Here is an 18,361-nt window from a genome sequence, read left to right on the forward strand (position 1 = left end):
GGATATTTCCTTCTATACTTTTTAGCACATAGCTATTTACTATTAGCATTATTCTTCCGACGTCTGATTTCTTTTTAATTATAGCAAATGCGTTTTTCTAAGGTACATAAACTTTTGGGATTGACTGTATAGTCAATACATCCTTAAGTCACGTACATTGAAGAGAAATATGCACGAATCGGAGCGACACGCACGGGGTGTAACATATAAATTTATCCAATGTGTCGAAGACTTTCAGGGACAAGCGACTGAGAATAGACGATTGCTCGACTCACGATCTTATACCCTCTCGACCGAATCCTGTCCATCACATATCAATTTTCCGAAGTTCGCCCCAGGGAAATCGATTCTCAATGCTTGCACGGTCACTGGGATTTTTTATTTTCTTCGAGTCGTGACCTAATATCTCGAAGGGGAATATTGTACAACGTAAAGTTGGATACGATCCGATATTTAACGCGTGATTAATACCGTGGAATGTGTACAGCGACGGAATATTCCGGCCGTAAATTTTGATAATCCGTGATATCGTGTCTCACGTGACCGATGTTTGATCACGTCGATTGAGCCGAAGACCGACGACGACCAGGGAACGTGCACGCGGAAGACCCGTACCGAGACACGCGATCCAATTCCTTCAAGGTAACCGACGTTAGTCCTCCGCAGCTGACGTATTCTGTTCGTTCTGGAATTATTGATACGATTCACCGACGCGAAACCGATTCCCCCGATACCAAAGCTTTCGCGGAAATCGATTTTCAATGTTGCCTTCCTGAATATGGGATTATTGTCAAGACTGTTCGACCGTGAAATCCTGCGCTTTTGCTGAATAATTGGGACGGTTATTCAAAAGTGGGGCAATGATTCGTCGATTCAGTCAGCAAATTCGTCCTCCCAAGGGAGAGAAGAATTAACGAGAGGGGATTTCAATTTCGTTTTGTTTGAACAACTCCACGATTTTGATTCTTCTATTGTTTCATGCTCCACCGTTCTGGGAAGAATCGTATTAAGAAAACGAGAAAAGGACGAGGGTACCGGTTCGTAGGAATAATAAAACTGAGAGAATAGGCATATGAAAGAGGCTCGTATACGTCTTCAGCTTTTTCTTAAGATCACGGTCTTTGACGTGCTTGAATTGCACACGTGTTCGGTGACGTACGTACAATAAGGAACAGACCTCAAGTTAAACGACCAGCCTCTCCCTGCTGACCCAATTCGCGAAGCGCCCTGTGCCACGCACGCGTGACGTCGCGAATCTTCACCGTGCGTGGGCAGTGCGTGAGGGTGAGCGCAAGGCCAGTCACACACATAGGCGGTGATCTTCTCAGACTTCGTTTCTTTCTCTTGTTCCGTTTCTGTCTGCATCGGCCGATCAGCTGGTTCGCTCTTCATCTGCGTCCAGACTGCATTCACGAAAGCGGCGAAATTATTGTAATAAAACGTTCCTCGAAACGTTGGTTCATGAATTTGTTACCTCCTCATGTGAGACATTGAATTGGGTTTCAGTCGTTTTCTAAAAAAAGTATCCATAAAAATATCACCTTGGAAGATAAAAAAAGAGGAGTTAACGTCATGGTTGAAAAAATTCTTCTCCGGCTACGCTGCACGGAATTCTCGACTTCCACGAAATTAAACCTGTAAATAAGTCTGGCTACTCTCGTTAGTCGTAGCTTCCGGCGGAGGACGTAATTGCAAATTAGCGACGGACTCGCGAGCAGAAAGAAGGGGATGAAAAAAGAGGTTTGAAGAAACGTGGAGAAGATGCTTCAAGTTTCCTACCTTCCTCTCCCCTTGACGACCGCCAGGCCTAGAATCCAGCGTTACATATTTCATGGAGTGCGAGAGAGCCTCGGCTTTATGCAGCCGATGAATGCGAGATCTAAGCAAAGCGCAAAAGTTTCGTTAAGTGCTATTTTTAGACGACCATTTCACGTGCTATGAAGTATGCATATGGCGGTCTGGCCGATGTTCGCGAGTCGCGAACGATTTCCTTTCATCCGATCACTGATAGCGTGAAAGATATTAAAAGAGCCAAGCTTATTTTCATCATCAATTGCCAGCCAGTAAAACATGTTAAAAAATTTAAGATTTTGCATTAAAAAAAAACCCACGGCCGTGATCGCGTCTTCAATTTACGGGCCAAGTCGTCTGTGTAGTTTGGTACTTTTCAATTTTCCGGGGCAACACGGTTCGACGGAGATGGCGAAGTTTCCTCGTTCAGCCCCGAAAGATGTTTGGGTCAGGGAATTCTGGTTCTTTTCGTAGATCGTTCAGGCGACAAGTTTTCGCTCGTTGAATTTACGGTGAAACTTGGAAATTTCCGGAATCTAATATTCAGGATTCAACGAGACGCGAGCGGCCCGGCCCCCGCTCGATATTAGAGGCTCCGGCCTGCACGGAATGCCGAGGCGTAAATTTCAAGCGTTTCTCGACTGCCCGACCCATCGTCTCGTCTTGGTTGACCAAGCGATGATTGAACTGACGGCGACGGCAATTGAAAAATTCAAGTTCTATAAAACTGACGAAGTTTTTGCTATCGATTCTCCTGATTGACATCGAACTTTGACTCGGCAATAAAGAAGTAGGTCAAATTAAAATATCCGTCGTGGGATAAAAGGTTAAATGTATAAAGGAAAATCTTGAATAATTTCTGGTCCTTCGTGTCAAAATATCATAAAGTCAACGTGAACAGGTAGTTAAATCGGTTTTCGACGATCGCAAGTTTCGTGGCAGCAGGTAATTCGATTCTGCGTCGATGGAAATCAGTTTACGTGGTGCAACACGGTTACACGAATTCACGTTGCCTACGCCGGTTTCCTATTTATCGGATGGCGTGTACTATTAACGGGTCACCGATTCCACGTCGCTACCAGCAGACTGCACGAGCACCCGAGGGGTGCACGTGACACAGAGGGGTGCTAGAAGAACGTACAGATTTCCTTGAACAGCAAAGGGAAGGGTCTTGTGGATGGGACATCTTTTCGTCTAATCGAATTATTTCGTATCATCAGCTTCTCTAGGGTGAAATGTGCTGTGCATCGATTCATTATATGATAAAGGTTATTAAATTCCATTTTGATAAATGAAAATGATATTTCTCTCAATGTTTTAAATCACATTTCTTGCTGATTCATCTGAGGAAAGAAATTCGAACATTTGCTTCATGTACTTATACGAGGACGCTCTGTTTAAATTTTTTTGGACATAATCCAAAGAAATGAACTTGGATATTGGATGGTATCCCCGTTATCGAAGTATCTACAGTGACGAACGAGGGCGAGAATTCTCGCTGACCTGGTTGATCTAGTAGCGTTCGTCTAGCTACCCTGGCCAGTTTGGCGCACAGGAAAAGGACGAAGGTGGTCGGAACGATTAGGAAAAATGAGATGTTAGCAGAGGGTTGGAGGGAACAGGGCGCGGTGGGGCTCGTATTCGCAAACGAGGAGAAATGGGGACCAATTAAATTTGTGCTACACCCGCCCGCCCGCGGGGTGGAACATTTTCCCTGGTCGTGAGGCACGAGAATTCCGGGTTTTTCTCCAAAGTGAATAACCACGTCCGTGCCTGCTGAACTTTTATTTAAGCAAACGGTAATTGAATCGCTGTACTTCGGACATTTACAAATGCGGCCCGGTAAAAAGTGAACAGGAGGAAGAAGATTGGACTTTTTCTAGCCTCTGTCTACGTGCTATGCTGCCGGTTAAAGTAGACGCTACGGTATCTAGACGTTCGTGAAAAGGAATTTAACTCCTCGCTTCGCGTTTTTTTACCACCACAATTTCTTTCCCAACATCGTTCTCCTCGTTATTGCATTACCTACCTTCGTGGTACATCTTAGCTAGCCAATCCGTCTAATGTATCTCGAGCAGCTCGGTCTAACTTTCTGTCTGAAATAGTTTGGGAGCTACTAAAATTTTGACCACCGAAAACCCAAGTGATCCACCAACTTCCCAAGGCGGGTGATCCATTCCTCTAAATTCCTACCATCCAATTCGAAAATCACTTTGCTGCATCCCCAAGGTATTAATCTACTTCCTACCCCGTCCAATCCTCTCAGTACTTTTTCTCCAATGTAAAAAAAAAAGATACTACTAACCGTAATTATTCCAAAAATAACCAGAACAGGAAGCGTGAATCTAAAAATGGTTCGCTCCATGAAAGGGTTCACGCTTTCTGTGATCGACGAAAAAAAAGAGCCGCGAACCTTGAGATCAAAGCCCATGAGACGAGCCCACGGCGCCAGGTGGTCCGCGCGTGACGCGTCCCCATATGCTCGGCCGCGCGTGTCGCGAGCACACGCGAACGCACGAGGCGAGGGAGAGCGAGAAAGAGAGAAGGTGGGTGGCCTGGTTGGGTATTGATCCGTGATAGAGGGGGTGGTTAGGTCGCATGCGCGTCTGCGGCGACGGCTCCGTCCTCATCGACCCGCGAGAGCACGGCGACAGACCGAAACGGGGAGAAAACGGAAAGCGGAGCGTCGCGTCACGGGGGCGGAAGCAGGGGGCGCGAGACAGCTTTTGAATCAGAATGGTACGGTACCATCGATGACCGGCGGCGGGGAAGGTGTGCGAACACGAGCCTGGAGCCGATTTAAATCATTCCGGGCGGCAATTTCGGAGCCTCCCGAAGGCTTTCGGGGATACGCGAGCAGAACACGCGAGACGGCTGGCGCCGTTTTCCCCTGTCCTCCGGGGACGAGGCATGATCGGTGGCTGGCGTCGACTAACCCTTTCGCCGTGTATGCGCACCGGCAGCGTTGCACCACTGACGTTCAGTACCTTGGGGGCACGATTGTTCATTCTAGAGACATTTAATTTTTAGATACACAAACATTGACTTTGTACAGCTAATTACCATAGGTGAGAACTCGGGTCGGTCTGTATTAAACTCTGGAAGGGTTAATCGAGCGTTACTCGTTATATCGAGTAGGCACCTGTACAGGTGCATCAAGGATGGTAACATTTTCAATATGCAGCCTTTCGATGGCATAGTTTGAATATTGCATGATGGAGAGAGGTAGTGTTTGTTGTCGCGAACGTAGGAGGAGTATTAGAAGAGTGCTTGATTGTTTGTTCAGGTGCAAGGATAATCGTATAATGAGATTGACTCAGGTGGTTGGCTACACGATAGCTGCACACTTACGCACGCTTTGTGTATACAGATTTTGGTCCTTCAAGGGTTATCTCATTCAGAGTTCAAATTGAGCATCAATTATTTTATGAACTTTCCTGTGTGTTCCATTATTAATCGAATGATCGATTCTCCGGCCGTGATCCTTTCGAGTGGGCGTGGGCGTCTGCAACGTCCACGCATATAATGCATATTTCCGTTGTTCGGCTCGTTTTATCGCGAATACTGCTTAAGCAGCGGAACCAGCTTGAGAGCCTTTCTTGTTTATCTACAACGGTAAACGATATCCGACTTTACGGGCAATATTTTTTGCCGAGTTGCAAGGTTTATCTACCTCTATTCAGTATTTACTATGAACACTGGGACCGCATTTGGTAGCGCATTCATGGAGTAAATCTGCAAGTATATCATTTCCGCCTGACTTAGCGTGCGCCATAAACTTAGAGGAGATCAACTCGTTTCAAAGATATCGCATGGGCATAATAATATTTTCCTGAGAAGAAAATACGACAATTGGATTTAGAGAAACTTCTTATCTATGGTCGTTTCGCATAAATTGTTAAACAAGTTTAAAAGAATTCCTATACTGTTCTCATTGACTCCTACATTTTAACCCAGATCACGTATAATACATGGAAGGGCTGTTTCGATGAAATACAATATTCCATTTCATTTTCAAACAGAATCTCGGATTTACGATGGACGAAAACAGAGATATTCTCCGAATTCGGAATGAAACGTCCCACGCTGTTACATAACGTTGCCATTTCCGCGAATTCGTACGGTGGCGCAGGCTTGCCGTCTCTCTCGCAGCCACCCCCGCGGAAAGCTCGATCTGTCGCGGGGCGAAACGAAGTCGGGTCCTCGGAACAGGAATCAAATTAGGTTAAGCATGGCTGACTTCGTCAGAATTCCGGGCTGACCCATTGTCGTATTTCCGGTACCACCCACTCGTCGATTTCAACCCGTGGCCAAAAGGGGTGGTCATGCAACTCGGTTAAAGCAGGTTTGCCGCGATTCAATTCTTGGCGTCCTCTCGTTGTCCTAAACTAAGCATCACTATTGTTCAACTTAATTTTTTGTTTGCTTATCATACTCGGTTCTGATTCTACATTTTCTGAAAAGTTTCGACTGTCATAAAAAATTTCCTTATCACTTAACAAATGAATTTACTCCAGGTTTTCATTTACTTTCACGTCCATTGACGTGCAAGTAACTAATTTAACGGAGGGGTCGAAAATTGCAGCTGTACCTGACAGTAAAATTGGGTCTGTCTTATCTTTATGGCCTATTATACCGCAAAATCTGCCGATTTGCCCGGGACTAATTGCAGCCGCGTCCCCTGTTTCTGGCAAATAATTACGATCCCCTAGATACGCCTTCTTCTCAATAAAACCGGACGTACCCTCGACCTTAATTCGACAATTACAATCCCCGGCGCGACTGTTTGTTCCCTTTGTAACGTTCGAAGTTCTTCCCTTCGAAAAACGGTCGACTACGCGCGATCCATCTTTCGCGAGGGGAAAACCTTTCTGCGACCTTTCCGAAATTCACTCTTGGCTTGATCTCGTTCGATCGATCGTGGACGTTCGCCCGATTACACGCGTCTAACGTTGAGAAATTACTCGGAGAAGTTGTTGACGACGGAGCTCTCTTCCGGTAGCTCAAGGCCGGGGGATCAGTGATGGGATTTGTCGAATAGAGTCGGGGAGAAGCCAAACTGGGAGTAATGAGGCTCAATCTATTTACCATAGGAACGTTTTTGTGACTTTCCTCATTAAAGGAAAGAAGACCTTAATCACTCTGTTTACGGAATGCCAAGTCACAGAAAAATACTAACACGATATTTCGTGTCTCTGTTCTGTTCCAAGTAACATTCTTACAAACATTTCATCGAAATAAGATCATATCTATACGTTATCGTGACGCTTTCCTGGGAGGCGACCACATCCGGTCTACGCGTACGAATCTCGTATCTACTGTACTAAGAACTATTTATGATATGATAAGCCAGAAGAAAAGTCTTGCAAAATGCATTATGCTGACCATAGTGAACACTTGAAAATCGTTTTGTTTTCTCTGGATAAGAAGAATTGTCTACTCCCAATGGAATTCACGAAGTTCGATACGTGAATCAGAAAATATCTTCGGGCATCCACTTGAATTGTATCAAACATTCTTATCTATTTTGTCAATTAAGAAAAGTTACAGAGCTCACGACCCGTTTTACAGTGTCAACTTAACTCGATAAATAATTTATGATAATTCAATATTCGATTGTACGGGTCCCGGTGACTCGTTCACGATTAGATAAAAATGGTTGCGGGTCGATCTAGTCTGCTGCCGGTCGGTCGTAAAGAGCGGTAATTTGGTTAGACGAGAAGCGTAAACGCGCGACGACGACAATTCCGCGACATTATTATCTCTCGTTGATCGTCGCACACGGTGTTCTCGTCATTGAGGAAGCACGATTATGCAATTTCGTTACGTACGCACCTTGCACATACATATATGCGTGGACACGTGGAATGGAATAGCACAGGGCTACGTTGCATCTCGAGGAATTCACAAATTATTTCTCGTTTCCATAATAATACATTAATTTCAAATTAATATAACTTCGAACTCCTTAATTTATTTAAAATTTTCTTGACACAATAATGATTATTTATTTGTAAAATTTTAAACGTGTGCCATTATTCAACTTATTGCCAGAACAAAATTAAGAATGGTTTTAACAGTAAGTAGAATAGGTCCCTTCCAGTCAGACACGTGACGCGTACATCAATTACTCTTACTCAAGGAATCTGTTCTGACTAAAGGATAACGTTATCTAAAAAGATCCTTTGAAAGCGGACGTTTTTATAAGAAGATGAATGTGTGTGATGACAGGACAACCGCATTGTGATCGCGTATGATATTCCATGAGAGGAGTAATTTTGCTAAATAATTGCCTTCATCCGATATGAGAAATTTCGTCACGGCACGGTAAGCGTGGAACGAAACTGGGTATTAAAATATCGGTCATACGGATGCGAAATGACAGAGCGCGTGGACTATCCGAGGCAATTTATTTGGACGGAACGAGAGCTCTGCCGTCGACACACACCGCTCGTTAAAATCGTTGACGAATAGCCGTGCGTACCTTTGTGTCTGTATCATTCGGATCAATAGAAGGCTGAGTATTCGTTGCCCGCGGCCCTACGTCCGCTCTCCTTCGATCCATTTTTCACACACGCGTCTCCGCGTAGTCCTGTCAACGATATCGATGATGATGAAACGGGCTTTTCAATTCGTATGAATCGTTGCGAGCCAGACGGTGTCAAACGGCGAACCTAGGGACGATCCATCGACACGGCATGAGCTCTAAAGATAATGAGATGTAAAAAATGATTCCTTCGACGCGTCGAGAACCACTGGCTACCCGCCAATCTATTTCATTTGCTTCCGCGACACGTTTAGAATTGCAATCACCGTTCCGAGTCGACGAGAGGTCGAGACAATTTACTGCACTGCGGCTAGGCAAAATCTTCTCCTCCAACGAGTGACAATTATCGCATCGCCCCGCGTATGCACCGAGTAGCTTCCACGATCGATACGCGGAGTGCCATTATGCGCGATGCATCTCGCGAATTTTAACGCGAGCAGAACTCGCAAACCGGAGAGAAACTGAACGGTGTATTTTTTCTAACAATTTTTACCTTGGCTCGATTCACTCGAATTGGTTAATTCAGAATATCAAACGTCCATAGCAAATGTTGAATTAATTGTGGTAGTAATTTAACGAAAAAATTTTCATTTTTTTTATGCAGTGAGGTTTGTTGATAATGTAAAACGTGTGGAGGAATTATATTGGGGGTAAGCATGGTTAATCCAGCGATCGATTAATCGAGTCCTCGTGGCTTTCTTTTACCGCAAGAGACAAGGGGTGCGACCCTTGCGAATTCGTGACTTGTCGTCGACTTTCTAGGGCTTGAACCTTAGGAACGACCCCTCCGAGGGACGTTTCGAGGTTTTTATTCCGCGTATCCACGTTTGTACATCGTTTGTATGCGCCGAAGCACTCGGGGAAATGAGATCACGCCTGCTCGTGGAAATATTCCGCTAGAAACTGTTCCCGAATATTCTGTTTCTCTCAAATTGTCGCGCTTAAACGAGTCCATTCTTTTCTATTCCGATAGTCAACAGAGAATCGTTTAACTTCGTAGGGACGAAAAATAAATTTTGATCACGTTAATCAAACTTCAACGTAGAACGTTTGAAGCATTAAAAGTTAAAATACAAATTCTGTACGAATGCGTACCGCGAATTTAATATAGTTTTCGAGTTTGAAAAACGGGAAAGAGCAACAATGGAGGTGGAACGAGCATACAATAGAGTTGTTCACAATAGAAACCACGATTAATCCCGTAAGGCCGTCGCTCAAGGATCCGTTCGATCCGGGATCGAACCGATTTCCAGCGGCACGCCTGCGTCCAACTGCTACCGGAAACGGTCGTTATCCAAACGTCGGCTGGTCGAGGCCGCTCTTGAAAATTAGGCTTACGACTTCACTTGCTCGATCCGCGCTCCTCACGTGCTTCAAAAATTGTTACCTCGACGCGACTGCAATGTTTTACCACTGCGTGTTTCTAAAATTTCATAAACAATTTATTTGTTCGTTTTACGCGACCGCCGACCCATCGATTTATTTTATATTTTTTTTTGTCTTCTCATCTCATGTTTTTTTTATCATCTCATTTTTTACAGCATGGCCGCTCAGACTCGTACAGGGTCGCGACGTTACCGAAACTTCGCGATGACAACAAAACAGCTGACGGGATGTACAAGGTATTCACAGCGCGGTACTTCCGGTCCGCGCTGGCAATTTTTTTTTTCTTTTTTTTCGGGGCTTGCTTCGTCGACGGAACTCGGAGCTCCGTCCTTTCTGCTACAATCGCTCTTCTCCATGGCTTATGAATTCTTTCTGCGAATTTCTTCTTTCTGTCAATTCTCCGTGACCGTCGAATTAACTAGTGTCCATGGCCACGCAATTCCAACGGCCTATTCTTTATGGTTATTCTGCTACGAAAATCTTCTGAAACTCTATTCTAGTTTCCTGTTCTTTCTGCTCATTCTTCATTGATATACTTTTATTAACTTCTTTCTTCTCCAAAAGATGAATTATTATACGCTATCTAACTTCTCTTTTGTGTATACTCTTCTCTTCTATCCGATGATTAATGCTGTCGTACTCTTCCTCGCACAATACTCAAGCTCGGCATAACACGAATTGCTAACATAGATTACCAAGCCTTTGTGTACTATCGTCGTGTTACAATTGATGGCAAAGGGAAATTTATCGTGAGGTTTCGTCTATCGCTTGTGTATATCTTCTGCCTCGACGCATCTAATTTAGGGTAACAGACTAATACGAGGTGAAGGGTGTGCCAAGGAGTACGTTTAATTGGTCCTTCAATTATTCCAACGTCGACTTGGTCGAAACGGATGATGGCGTAATCAACTATGATCCTGTGATTAATTCTTGTGTTCGTAGGCTCTATCAAACACGCTGTAAATACTTCTCTGTGGCGCAGAGGTAACCCAGTTCCCATATCCCGAAAGTTTATGTCACCAACAATGTACATTTACCAGCTTGAACAGTTTCTGTATTTCCAATTACTAACTCCGCGGCATACTGTCCTGGAGGTGGATAAAAAAGGATGACCGCTTTAAGCCCGATGATCCATTTTGCCTTATCCGAATCCTTCGGACTTTACGTATCCTTCGCCTTTAATCGTGACAATTTTACTGACGGTTCTGGTGTTTGCAAAATAGTCGCGGCGGAAGCAACCAAAGCGGAGGACGGACAATTTAGATGACTTGAAGCAGGAGTTGGACATCGACTTCCACAGGATCACGCCCGAGGAACTGTATCAAAGATTTCAAACGCACCCCGAAAACGTGAGTATTCAAGTACAGTTGGGAAGGGAAAAGTGGAGAGGATCGCGCGTTCCAGTTTAGAATAATTAATCGACGCTGACGCGAGCGAAGTTTTCTCTCGCCCTCTCCCTCTTGTATGATGCACGAGTACCTTTCGCTCGCTCTATCTTGAACCGCGGTGCACGCGTCGATCGATCGAGTTATTTAAAGCTCTCGAGTATCATCGGTGACACGAAAGTCATGATATCCCTTATTTAGCGGGGCCGATAATTGTGGAACGCGTTGCCACTGTTAATACACGGCGTGAATGGGTTAATTGAAAAGAAAAAAGAAGCCGTAAAGTCTGTCGACTGGCAGGTAGAAATAGAATTTGCTGAGTTAATAATGGATACGTTACTGGGAAAGCATCGCTTGCACGAATTTGATTCAACCTTTACATCGAATAATTTTCGTCGTCGATAAATGAGCTGAGGCCGACCCTAATTAACGCGACGGTACTTTCAATCGGGTTAGACTGGACTTATTTTAAGACGAGACTCTCAATAAATGTCCAACGAGCTAGAAAGTTTACGCTCTATAATCCAGTACGAAGTATACTTGTCTCACTTGGACAACTGATACCAAGCGGATTCCGATGTTGCAGGGCCTCAGCCATGCGAAGGCAAAAGAGAACCTGGAGAGGGACGGTCCGAACGCATTGACGCCACCGAAACAGACGCCGGAATGGGTGAAATTCTGCAAGAACCTGTTCGGTGGTTTCGCGTTGCTGCTGTGGATCGGCGCGATCCTCTGCTTCATCGCGTACTCCATCCAGGCGACGACAAGCGAGGATCCGAACGACGACAATCTGTACCTGGGCATCGTGCTGGCGGCGGTCGTGATAGTGACTGGCATATTCTCGTATTACCAAGAGAGCAAATCGAGCAAGATCATGGAATCGTTCAAGAACATGGTACCGCAGTTCGCGACCGTGATCAGGGAGGGCGAGAAGACTCAGCTGAGGGCGGAGGAATTGGTGCTGGGAGACGTGGTCGACGTGAAATTTGGCGACCGTATACCGGCCGACATCAGGATTATCGAGTCGCGAGGATTCAAGGTGGACAACAGTTCGCTGACTGGCGAATCCGAGCCCCAATCGAGGTCTCCAGAATTCACGAACGATAACCCGTTAGAAACAAAAAATCTCGCGTTCTTCTCCACGAATGCCGTTGAAGGCACCGCAAAAGGAGTGGTGATCTGCTGTGGTGATCAGACAGTGATGGGAAGAATTGCTGGTTTAGCATCTGGCCTTGATACTGGTGAAACACCGATCGCTAAGGAGATTCACCACTTCATTCATTTGATTACGGGCGTGGCCGTGTTCCTTGGGATAACGTTTTTCCTCATCGCGTTCATTCTCGGTTACCATTGGCTCGACGCGGTTATCTTCTTGATCGGAATTATCGTAGCTAACGTACCGGAAGGTTTGCTCGCGACCGTCACCGTGTGCTTGACGCTTACTGCGAAACGTATGGCGTCGAAAAATTGCTTAGTAAAGAATCTGGAAGCCGTCGAAACGCTTGGCTCTACGTCTACCATCTGCTCGGACAAGACCGGAACCCTGACGCAGAACCGCATGACCGTCGCACACATGTGGTTCGATAATCAGATCATTGAAGCGGACACGACGGAAGATCAGTCCGGTCTCCAGTACGACCGCACAAGTCCCGGTTTCCAGGCGTTGGCAAAGATCGCGACACTCTGCAACCGGGCTGAGTTCAAGGCTGGGCAGGATCGCGAGCCGATCTTGAAGAGGGAAGTGGCCGGCGACGCTTCGGAGGCTGCCCTGCTCAAATGCATGGAGCTCGCTCTCGGCGACGTCATGGGAATCAGAAAGCGCAATAAGAAAGTATGCGAGATTCCTTTCAACTCGACGAACAAGTACCAGGTCTCTATCCACGAATCGGATAATCCGGACGACCCCAGGCACCTGCTAGTGATGAAGGGCGCCCCGGAGAGAATCCTCGATCGCTGCTCGACCATATTCATCGGCGGCAAGGAGAAAGTGTTGGACGAGGAGATGAAGGAGGCGTTCAACAATGCTTATCTTGCGCTCGGTGGTCTCGGTGAACGTGTACTCGGTTTCTGCGACTACATACTGCCGTCCGATAAATTCCCGATCGGCTTCAAGTTCAACTGCGACGACCCGAATTTCCCAGTGGACGGACTCCGCTTCGTGGGCCTGATGTCTATGATCGACCCGCCCAGGGCTGCGGTGCCCGACGCGGTCGCCAAGTGCCGCTCCGCCGGCATCAAGGTCATCATGGTAACCGGTGACCATCCGATCACTGCCAAAGCCATTGCCAAATCCGTCGGCATCATCTCTGAAGGTAGGTCCCGCGAATTCTCTTCAGCCCGTGTTCACGCGAAACGAGATTCTCGCGTCCGATGATACATGTCTATTCTCGTTGATCAGGTAATGAAACCGTCGAGGACATTGCTCAACGGTTGAACATCCCGGTATCCGAAGTCAATCCTCGCGAGGCAAAAGCCGCCGTCATCCACGGAACCGAACTCAGGGAACTGAACTCCGACCAACTGGATGAGATTCTCAGGTACCACACCGAAATTGTGTTCGCCCGTACTTCTCCTCAGCAGAAGCTCATCATCGTCGAAGGCTGCCAACGAATGGGTGCTATCGTCGCCGTAACCGGTAAGCAATTTCCTCTATGGAACATTCCGCGACTGAATTCCACATAAACCGAATTGAATCTCCTCAGAGACGATTAAGTTTAATCCTCTCTAAGTTCTCTACGATGCATCTAACAATAAGAACGCGGCATGGTAAACACCTTGTTTACTGCATATGCATTACATTTGATTAAATCCTCTTAAGACTTGCATTGCATGCATATGAATCGTAATGTGCGTTTATGATCTTGACACGTATACGTATTCCCGAGATTTATTTGTTATAAAATAGTGTATAGTATTATGAATTTACGCCAAGTGTTCGTTTCTGTTCCAGGTGATGGTGTGAACGATTCGCCCGCGTTGAAAAAGGCCGACATTGGTGTAGCCATGGGTATCGCCGGATCTGATGTGTCCAAGCAAGCGGCCGACATGATTTTGCTCGACGACAACTTCGCCTCGATCGTAACTGGTGTCGAGGAGGGTCGATTGATCTTCGACAACCTGAAGAAATCCATCGCATACACCCTCACCTCGAACATACCCGAGATCTCACCTTTCCTGGCGTTCATCCTTTGCGACATTCCTCTGCCTCTTGGTACCGTCACTATTCTCTGCATCGACTTGGGAACGGACATGGTGAGTCACATTTTATCGTTCGCGTTTCGATCATTTCTACCCGGACATGGCCGAAACGTTAATACAATTCCGTGGTATCGAATTCGAGGATTCCTCGACAAGACTCGCTGTACGATGGGACATCTTTCGAGGAATCGTTGCAATTCTCGTGTAATCAAAGATTTTCAGCATTGCGTGATTTTTTTCTGTGCGCCTCCTGTGGGATGAGTCGGTCCACAGTTGATGTTTTATGTTTAAAACGATGATTGTCAGGTGCCAGCCATATCCTTGGCGTACGAGCACGCCGAGTCGGACATTATGAAAAGAAGACCTCGTGATCCGTACCACGATAATCTCGTCAACGAAAGGTTTTCTCTTTAGCAAAAGGACGAATAGCTTGTTCCAATTAGGTTGTGATTATTTAGACCAGATGTAGAGCTCCAGTAATTGCAGTATGCCAGATCCACGCGTAAACGACAACGTCGACATCCCTAAGTGGCCAGTTTGCTGATTATTATAAGATTATGTATATTATATTGACACGAGAATTTTCATTCTGGGCCTATTCCTATTTCGAGTAAAATCCAAGAATATTTTGAAATGACAAATAATGCAGGGAATAGATCCTTTCAGAATTGAAATACTCGTGGCATCGAGAGTAATCAAATTTTTTCCAGCCGCATTACCGGTCGATCTCGCAAAGATGAAAGAAGAGCCTCAGAGGCGTTTCGATAAATCAAACGGTGACCCGTAAAAAGTCGATCCCCAGAATGTCCTTTCCATCCCTCGACACTTCCCGGCTCATTATATCGATCGATTTTGTTCTCTCAGTTGATTTTTTGCTTACCTTTTCTACGTTCTCATCATATAATACTCACTGCCCGTAAGAGTGCTGACTATACCAAGGAAGAATTAAAATTACGTTCAGAGAATACCCAGTGCTGAATTAAAAATAGATTTCTAAAATGAAAGTCCTTCGACGACCGCTTTGCTGTTTCATCTTTTTCGTTTCTCGCGGGATAAAGATAATAGTCAGCACGCTTGCATCGCGGGTCAGCGAGAATCAATACTCATCATTGTTCTAACTGTTGGCGTTGTTACTGAGCCTATTGATAATGTGACGTCAGGTGCCAGCCATCTCACTTGCCTACGAGGAGGCAGAGAGCGATATTATGAAGCGACATCCACGAAACCCGTTCACTGACAAGCTAGTTAACGAAAGGTAACACATCAACAAACATAAACGAGCCTTGACAAAAAAAAAACTACAACTCTACTATTACTACTGCTACTACTATTACTACACCATTGATACTTCTTATGGTTAGAAAAAAAATAATCGGCGACATGGTCTGTTTGATTCTTGAAGCTCTCTCTCTTCGTTCATCACTTGAAACAGAGTACACACGATTGCATTGCTACTAGCTTCGAAATAAATTTGTTTGCAGAGTATCATTGATTTCAAGAATCAGATCGCACAGATCGCTCTCTTCGTTACCTATCTATTGGTCGTTACACTTCTTACTTACTCCTATCGTTATTGTATAGTAGCTAGTTCGTAATTCTGCCTATTCTAAAGCGTTCTCGAATACTAGAGAAAGAATACACACGAAAATTACGACACAGAAATTTTCACGACACGGTTTTTCGTTCCACGAGAGCGTGAATAACTCATTCGCCCGGATGTACCAAGACAAACATTGGACGGGACTGATAACGATTCGTGTGCTCAAATTAATCCCGTAGCCTGATTTGTTTGTATGTACAAATTATTCGATGTTATTTTTATTTCCCCTATCTCATTTTATTCTTATTTTTCTGTGCAAATTTAACGTTGAAATTGTCCGGTGTTTACTGAACGAATTTTCGTACTAACGTAACGTGAACGACCAACAGTTGCTGGTTCGCGAGTGAATGCCACTTTTCAAATGGTGCATTAAAGAAAATAAAAAAAAAAAGAAAAGAGAAAGAAATGGGAACAATCCTGTATTGAAGGAAACGCGAATGTCACGCGGATTGTTTGAAGTGCTTTTTGTTGTCAAAAGGGAAGCTTTCGCTCGAGCTTCAACGCGAACTTGGTAAAAACTGAACGTGATGTCTGATATATGGTTTTATTTATTATTTCCTTCACGTGTGTTCCGCTTTGTAAATTTTTTTCGGTTAAACGCCGAAGGCTGTGGGTTTAATTTGTTTCGATATGCCTTGGTTGGAAGACTCTGAGACTCGCTAGGGGATGATAAATGATCGATGATCTAACAAGGTAATAGAATGGTGCACGTAGGTATAACACTTGAGGGCATTTGGTGACTGGATATAACACAGTATAGAGCTTTATTATTTCAACTTTTAATATATTCTATCTATCTTTCTTTCTATCTATCTATCTATTTCTCAGCCCTTCCGACAAAAGCCCGGTCGACGCTCGCTCTGAAGCTGAATCGTAAATCTTGATCGATGACGTTTGCTCGCTCACAATTAGCCAACAGTCTCATTACGAAGACGTTGAATTAATACTACCAGTAATCTGTTATTATGATTATTATTACATCAGCAGCTGTCGTCAATTCCATTCGAGTTCTCCCTCTGAGAAAGTATTTTTCTTTCTCTCGTTGTTGATATATAATGGCAAACGGTAGGGCGAGCAATCTTCTCCTTCAAAGAGTCTTCCCTCGATAGAAAAGACAAAATTGCCAGTCAAGCAGTCGCTTCCATAAACGACGATCTTCGGTTGTAATTAGTGTATCGTTTCGTTAAAGCCAAAGGTAAGCCGATCTCTCTTTCATTCAAGTCTTTCTTTCTATCTATCTATATACTCACTTTCTCTCTCTCTCTCTTTCTCTCCATTTCAAAGCTCAGCTTTTCTCTAAACTATCTCGCCCCTTCGATATTGTATCGCCACATCGGCTTGCCACCACGGACGGAAAGTCCTTCTCTCCTATCTTTATTCTCATTTTATCTCACCGCACTTTCTTTAGCCTCCTCCTCCGAAAAAAAGAAAATCCAAACTGGGTGATGACGTATCGAGATCCGTAAGAATCATTCTCCTCATCAATCATGTTAGATTTAACAGCCAAACTTTTCGATACGACACCATCATCGTCATCATGTTATCTTTAGCGATGAGTTATCATTTCTAAGTTTTAATGCTCCGATATTGTTCCGTTATTTTCTTCCTTTGGATCATCGTCCTTACCTTCTTGTCTTACGTATTTCGTTCCTCCACCGTTCCTAGCTGCCTCTCACGCGGTAAGCCAAGTTGGTCGTTGCTCTGCATCGCTGATATAATTAATCTCCATCCCCCCTTGTTTCTTTTCTTTTTAATTCGTGACTGCTTTATCCGAAAAGAACCTAGTATTTCACACCCCTCTTTCCAGTTAATTAGATCAGTCGGACGACCCTGAAGAGACACGATTCAGGGGACAGTGATTTCTTATTCTTCATTCAATCGTTCTTTAAACGGAAACAGACATACACGCCTGGAGGTGAACAGTTTTACACGGGGTATAGAAGATGTGTGTAGGACGATAGATTGAATCGCTCCGATCGATGCAGAAACAATCTCGCTTTATGGTTTGGCCAACGAAATTACGTGTAATAGAACCACCGGTTAATCGGTTCTGCATCGGGCGATTCACGTGTCTTAGTCAAGTCACGAGCTTAGTTGACTCAGTAGTCCGGGCGAGTCTCGTTGAAAGGAGCGTCTCCGCACCTCTCGAGCAGTTCTTAACACGTTTGATTTGAAACTCCTGAAAGGAGATCAAAGAACGCCGAATGATTTTCTTCTCTGCACGCTACCGTCACCGCTTAAAGATTCTCAATTCTGCTTGTCTCGCTTTTGACTCGAAAGGAATACGAAATAAGATAAGTTTCATTACATCGTAAAACGTGTTAAGATACTTGGTCAACTATGGAATATTTTAATTATACAAATCGCTCTTACTCAACGATGCTCGCCTCTAAAAACTTAGTCGATTCTACGCTGTTGTGTAATTATTATCGTCTACGTAAATACGTAAATCGA

At 44.7% G+C, this 18,361-nt stretch overlaps 1 protein-coding gene across 8 annotated transcripts in view; it reads left to right on the forward strand.

The window, feature by feature from the left end:
• Atpalpha (sodium/potassium-transporting ATPase subunit alpha) overlaps positions 1 to 18,361 on the forward strand; it is an 82,678-nt gene that overhangs the window by 54,099 nt on the left and 10,218 nt on the right. For 3 of the 8 annotated variants that reach the window (XM_018035829.2, XM_018035831.2, XM_018035832.2), the window contains exons 2-5: positions 10,948 to 11,073; positions 11,696 to 13,421; positions 13,508 to 13,744; positions 14,060 to 14,361. In XM_018035829.2, coding sequence (XP_017891318.1) covers positions 10,948 to 11,073; positions 11,696 to 13,421; positions 13,508 to 13,744; positions 14,060 to 14,361 — 2,391 coding nt within the window. Of the gene's footprint in view, positions 1 to 9,879; positions 9,961 to 10,947; positions 11,074 to 11,695; positions 13,422 to 13,507; positions 13,745 to 14,059; positions 14,362 to 14,613; positions 14,709 to 15,467; positions 15,563 to 18,361 lie in introns of all 8 variants that reach the window. The other 5 variants (XM_026819113.1, XM_018035827.2, XM_018035826.2 and 2 more) reach the window with 3 other exon arrangements.

This window comes from Ceratina calcarata, unplaced genomic scaffold, assembly GCF_001652005.2.
Source record: "Ceratina calcarata isolate Rehan_Ccalc_2016 unplaced genomic scaffold, ASM165200v1 scaffold93, whole genome shotgun sequence".
NCBI classification, from domain to species: Eukaryota; Metazoa; Arthropoda; class Insecta; order Hymenoptera; family Apidae; genus Ceratina; species Ceratina calcarata.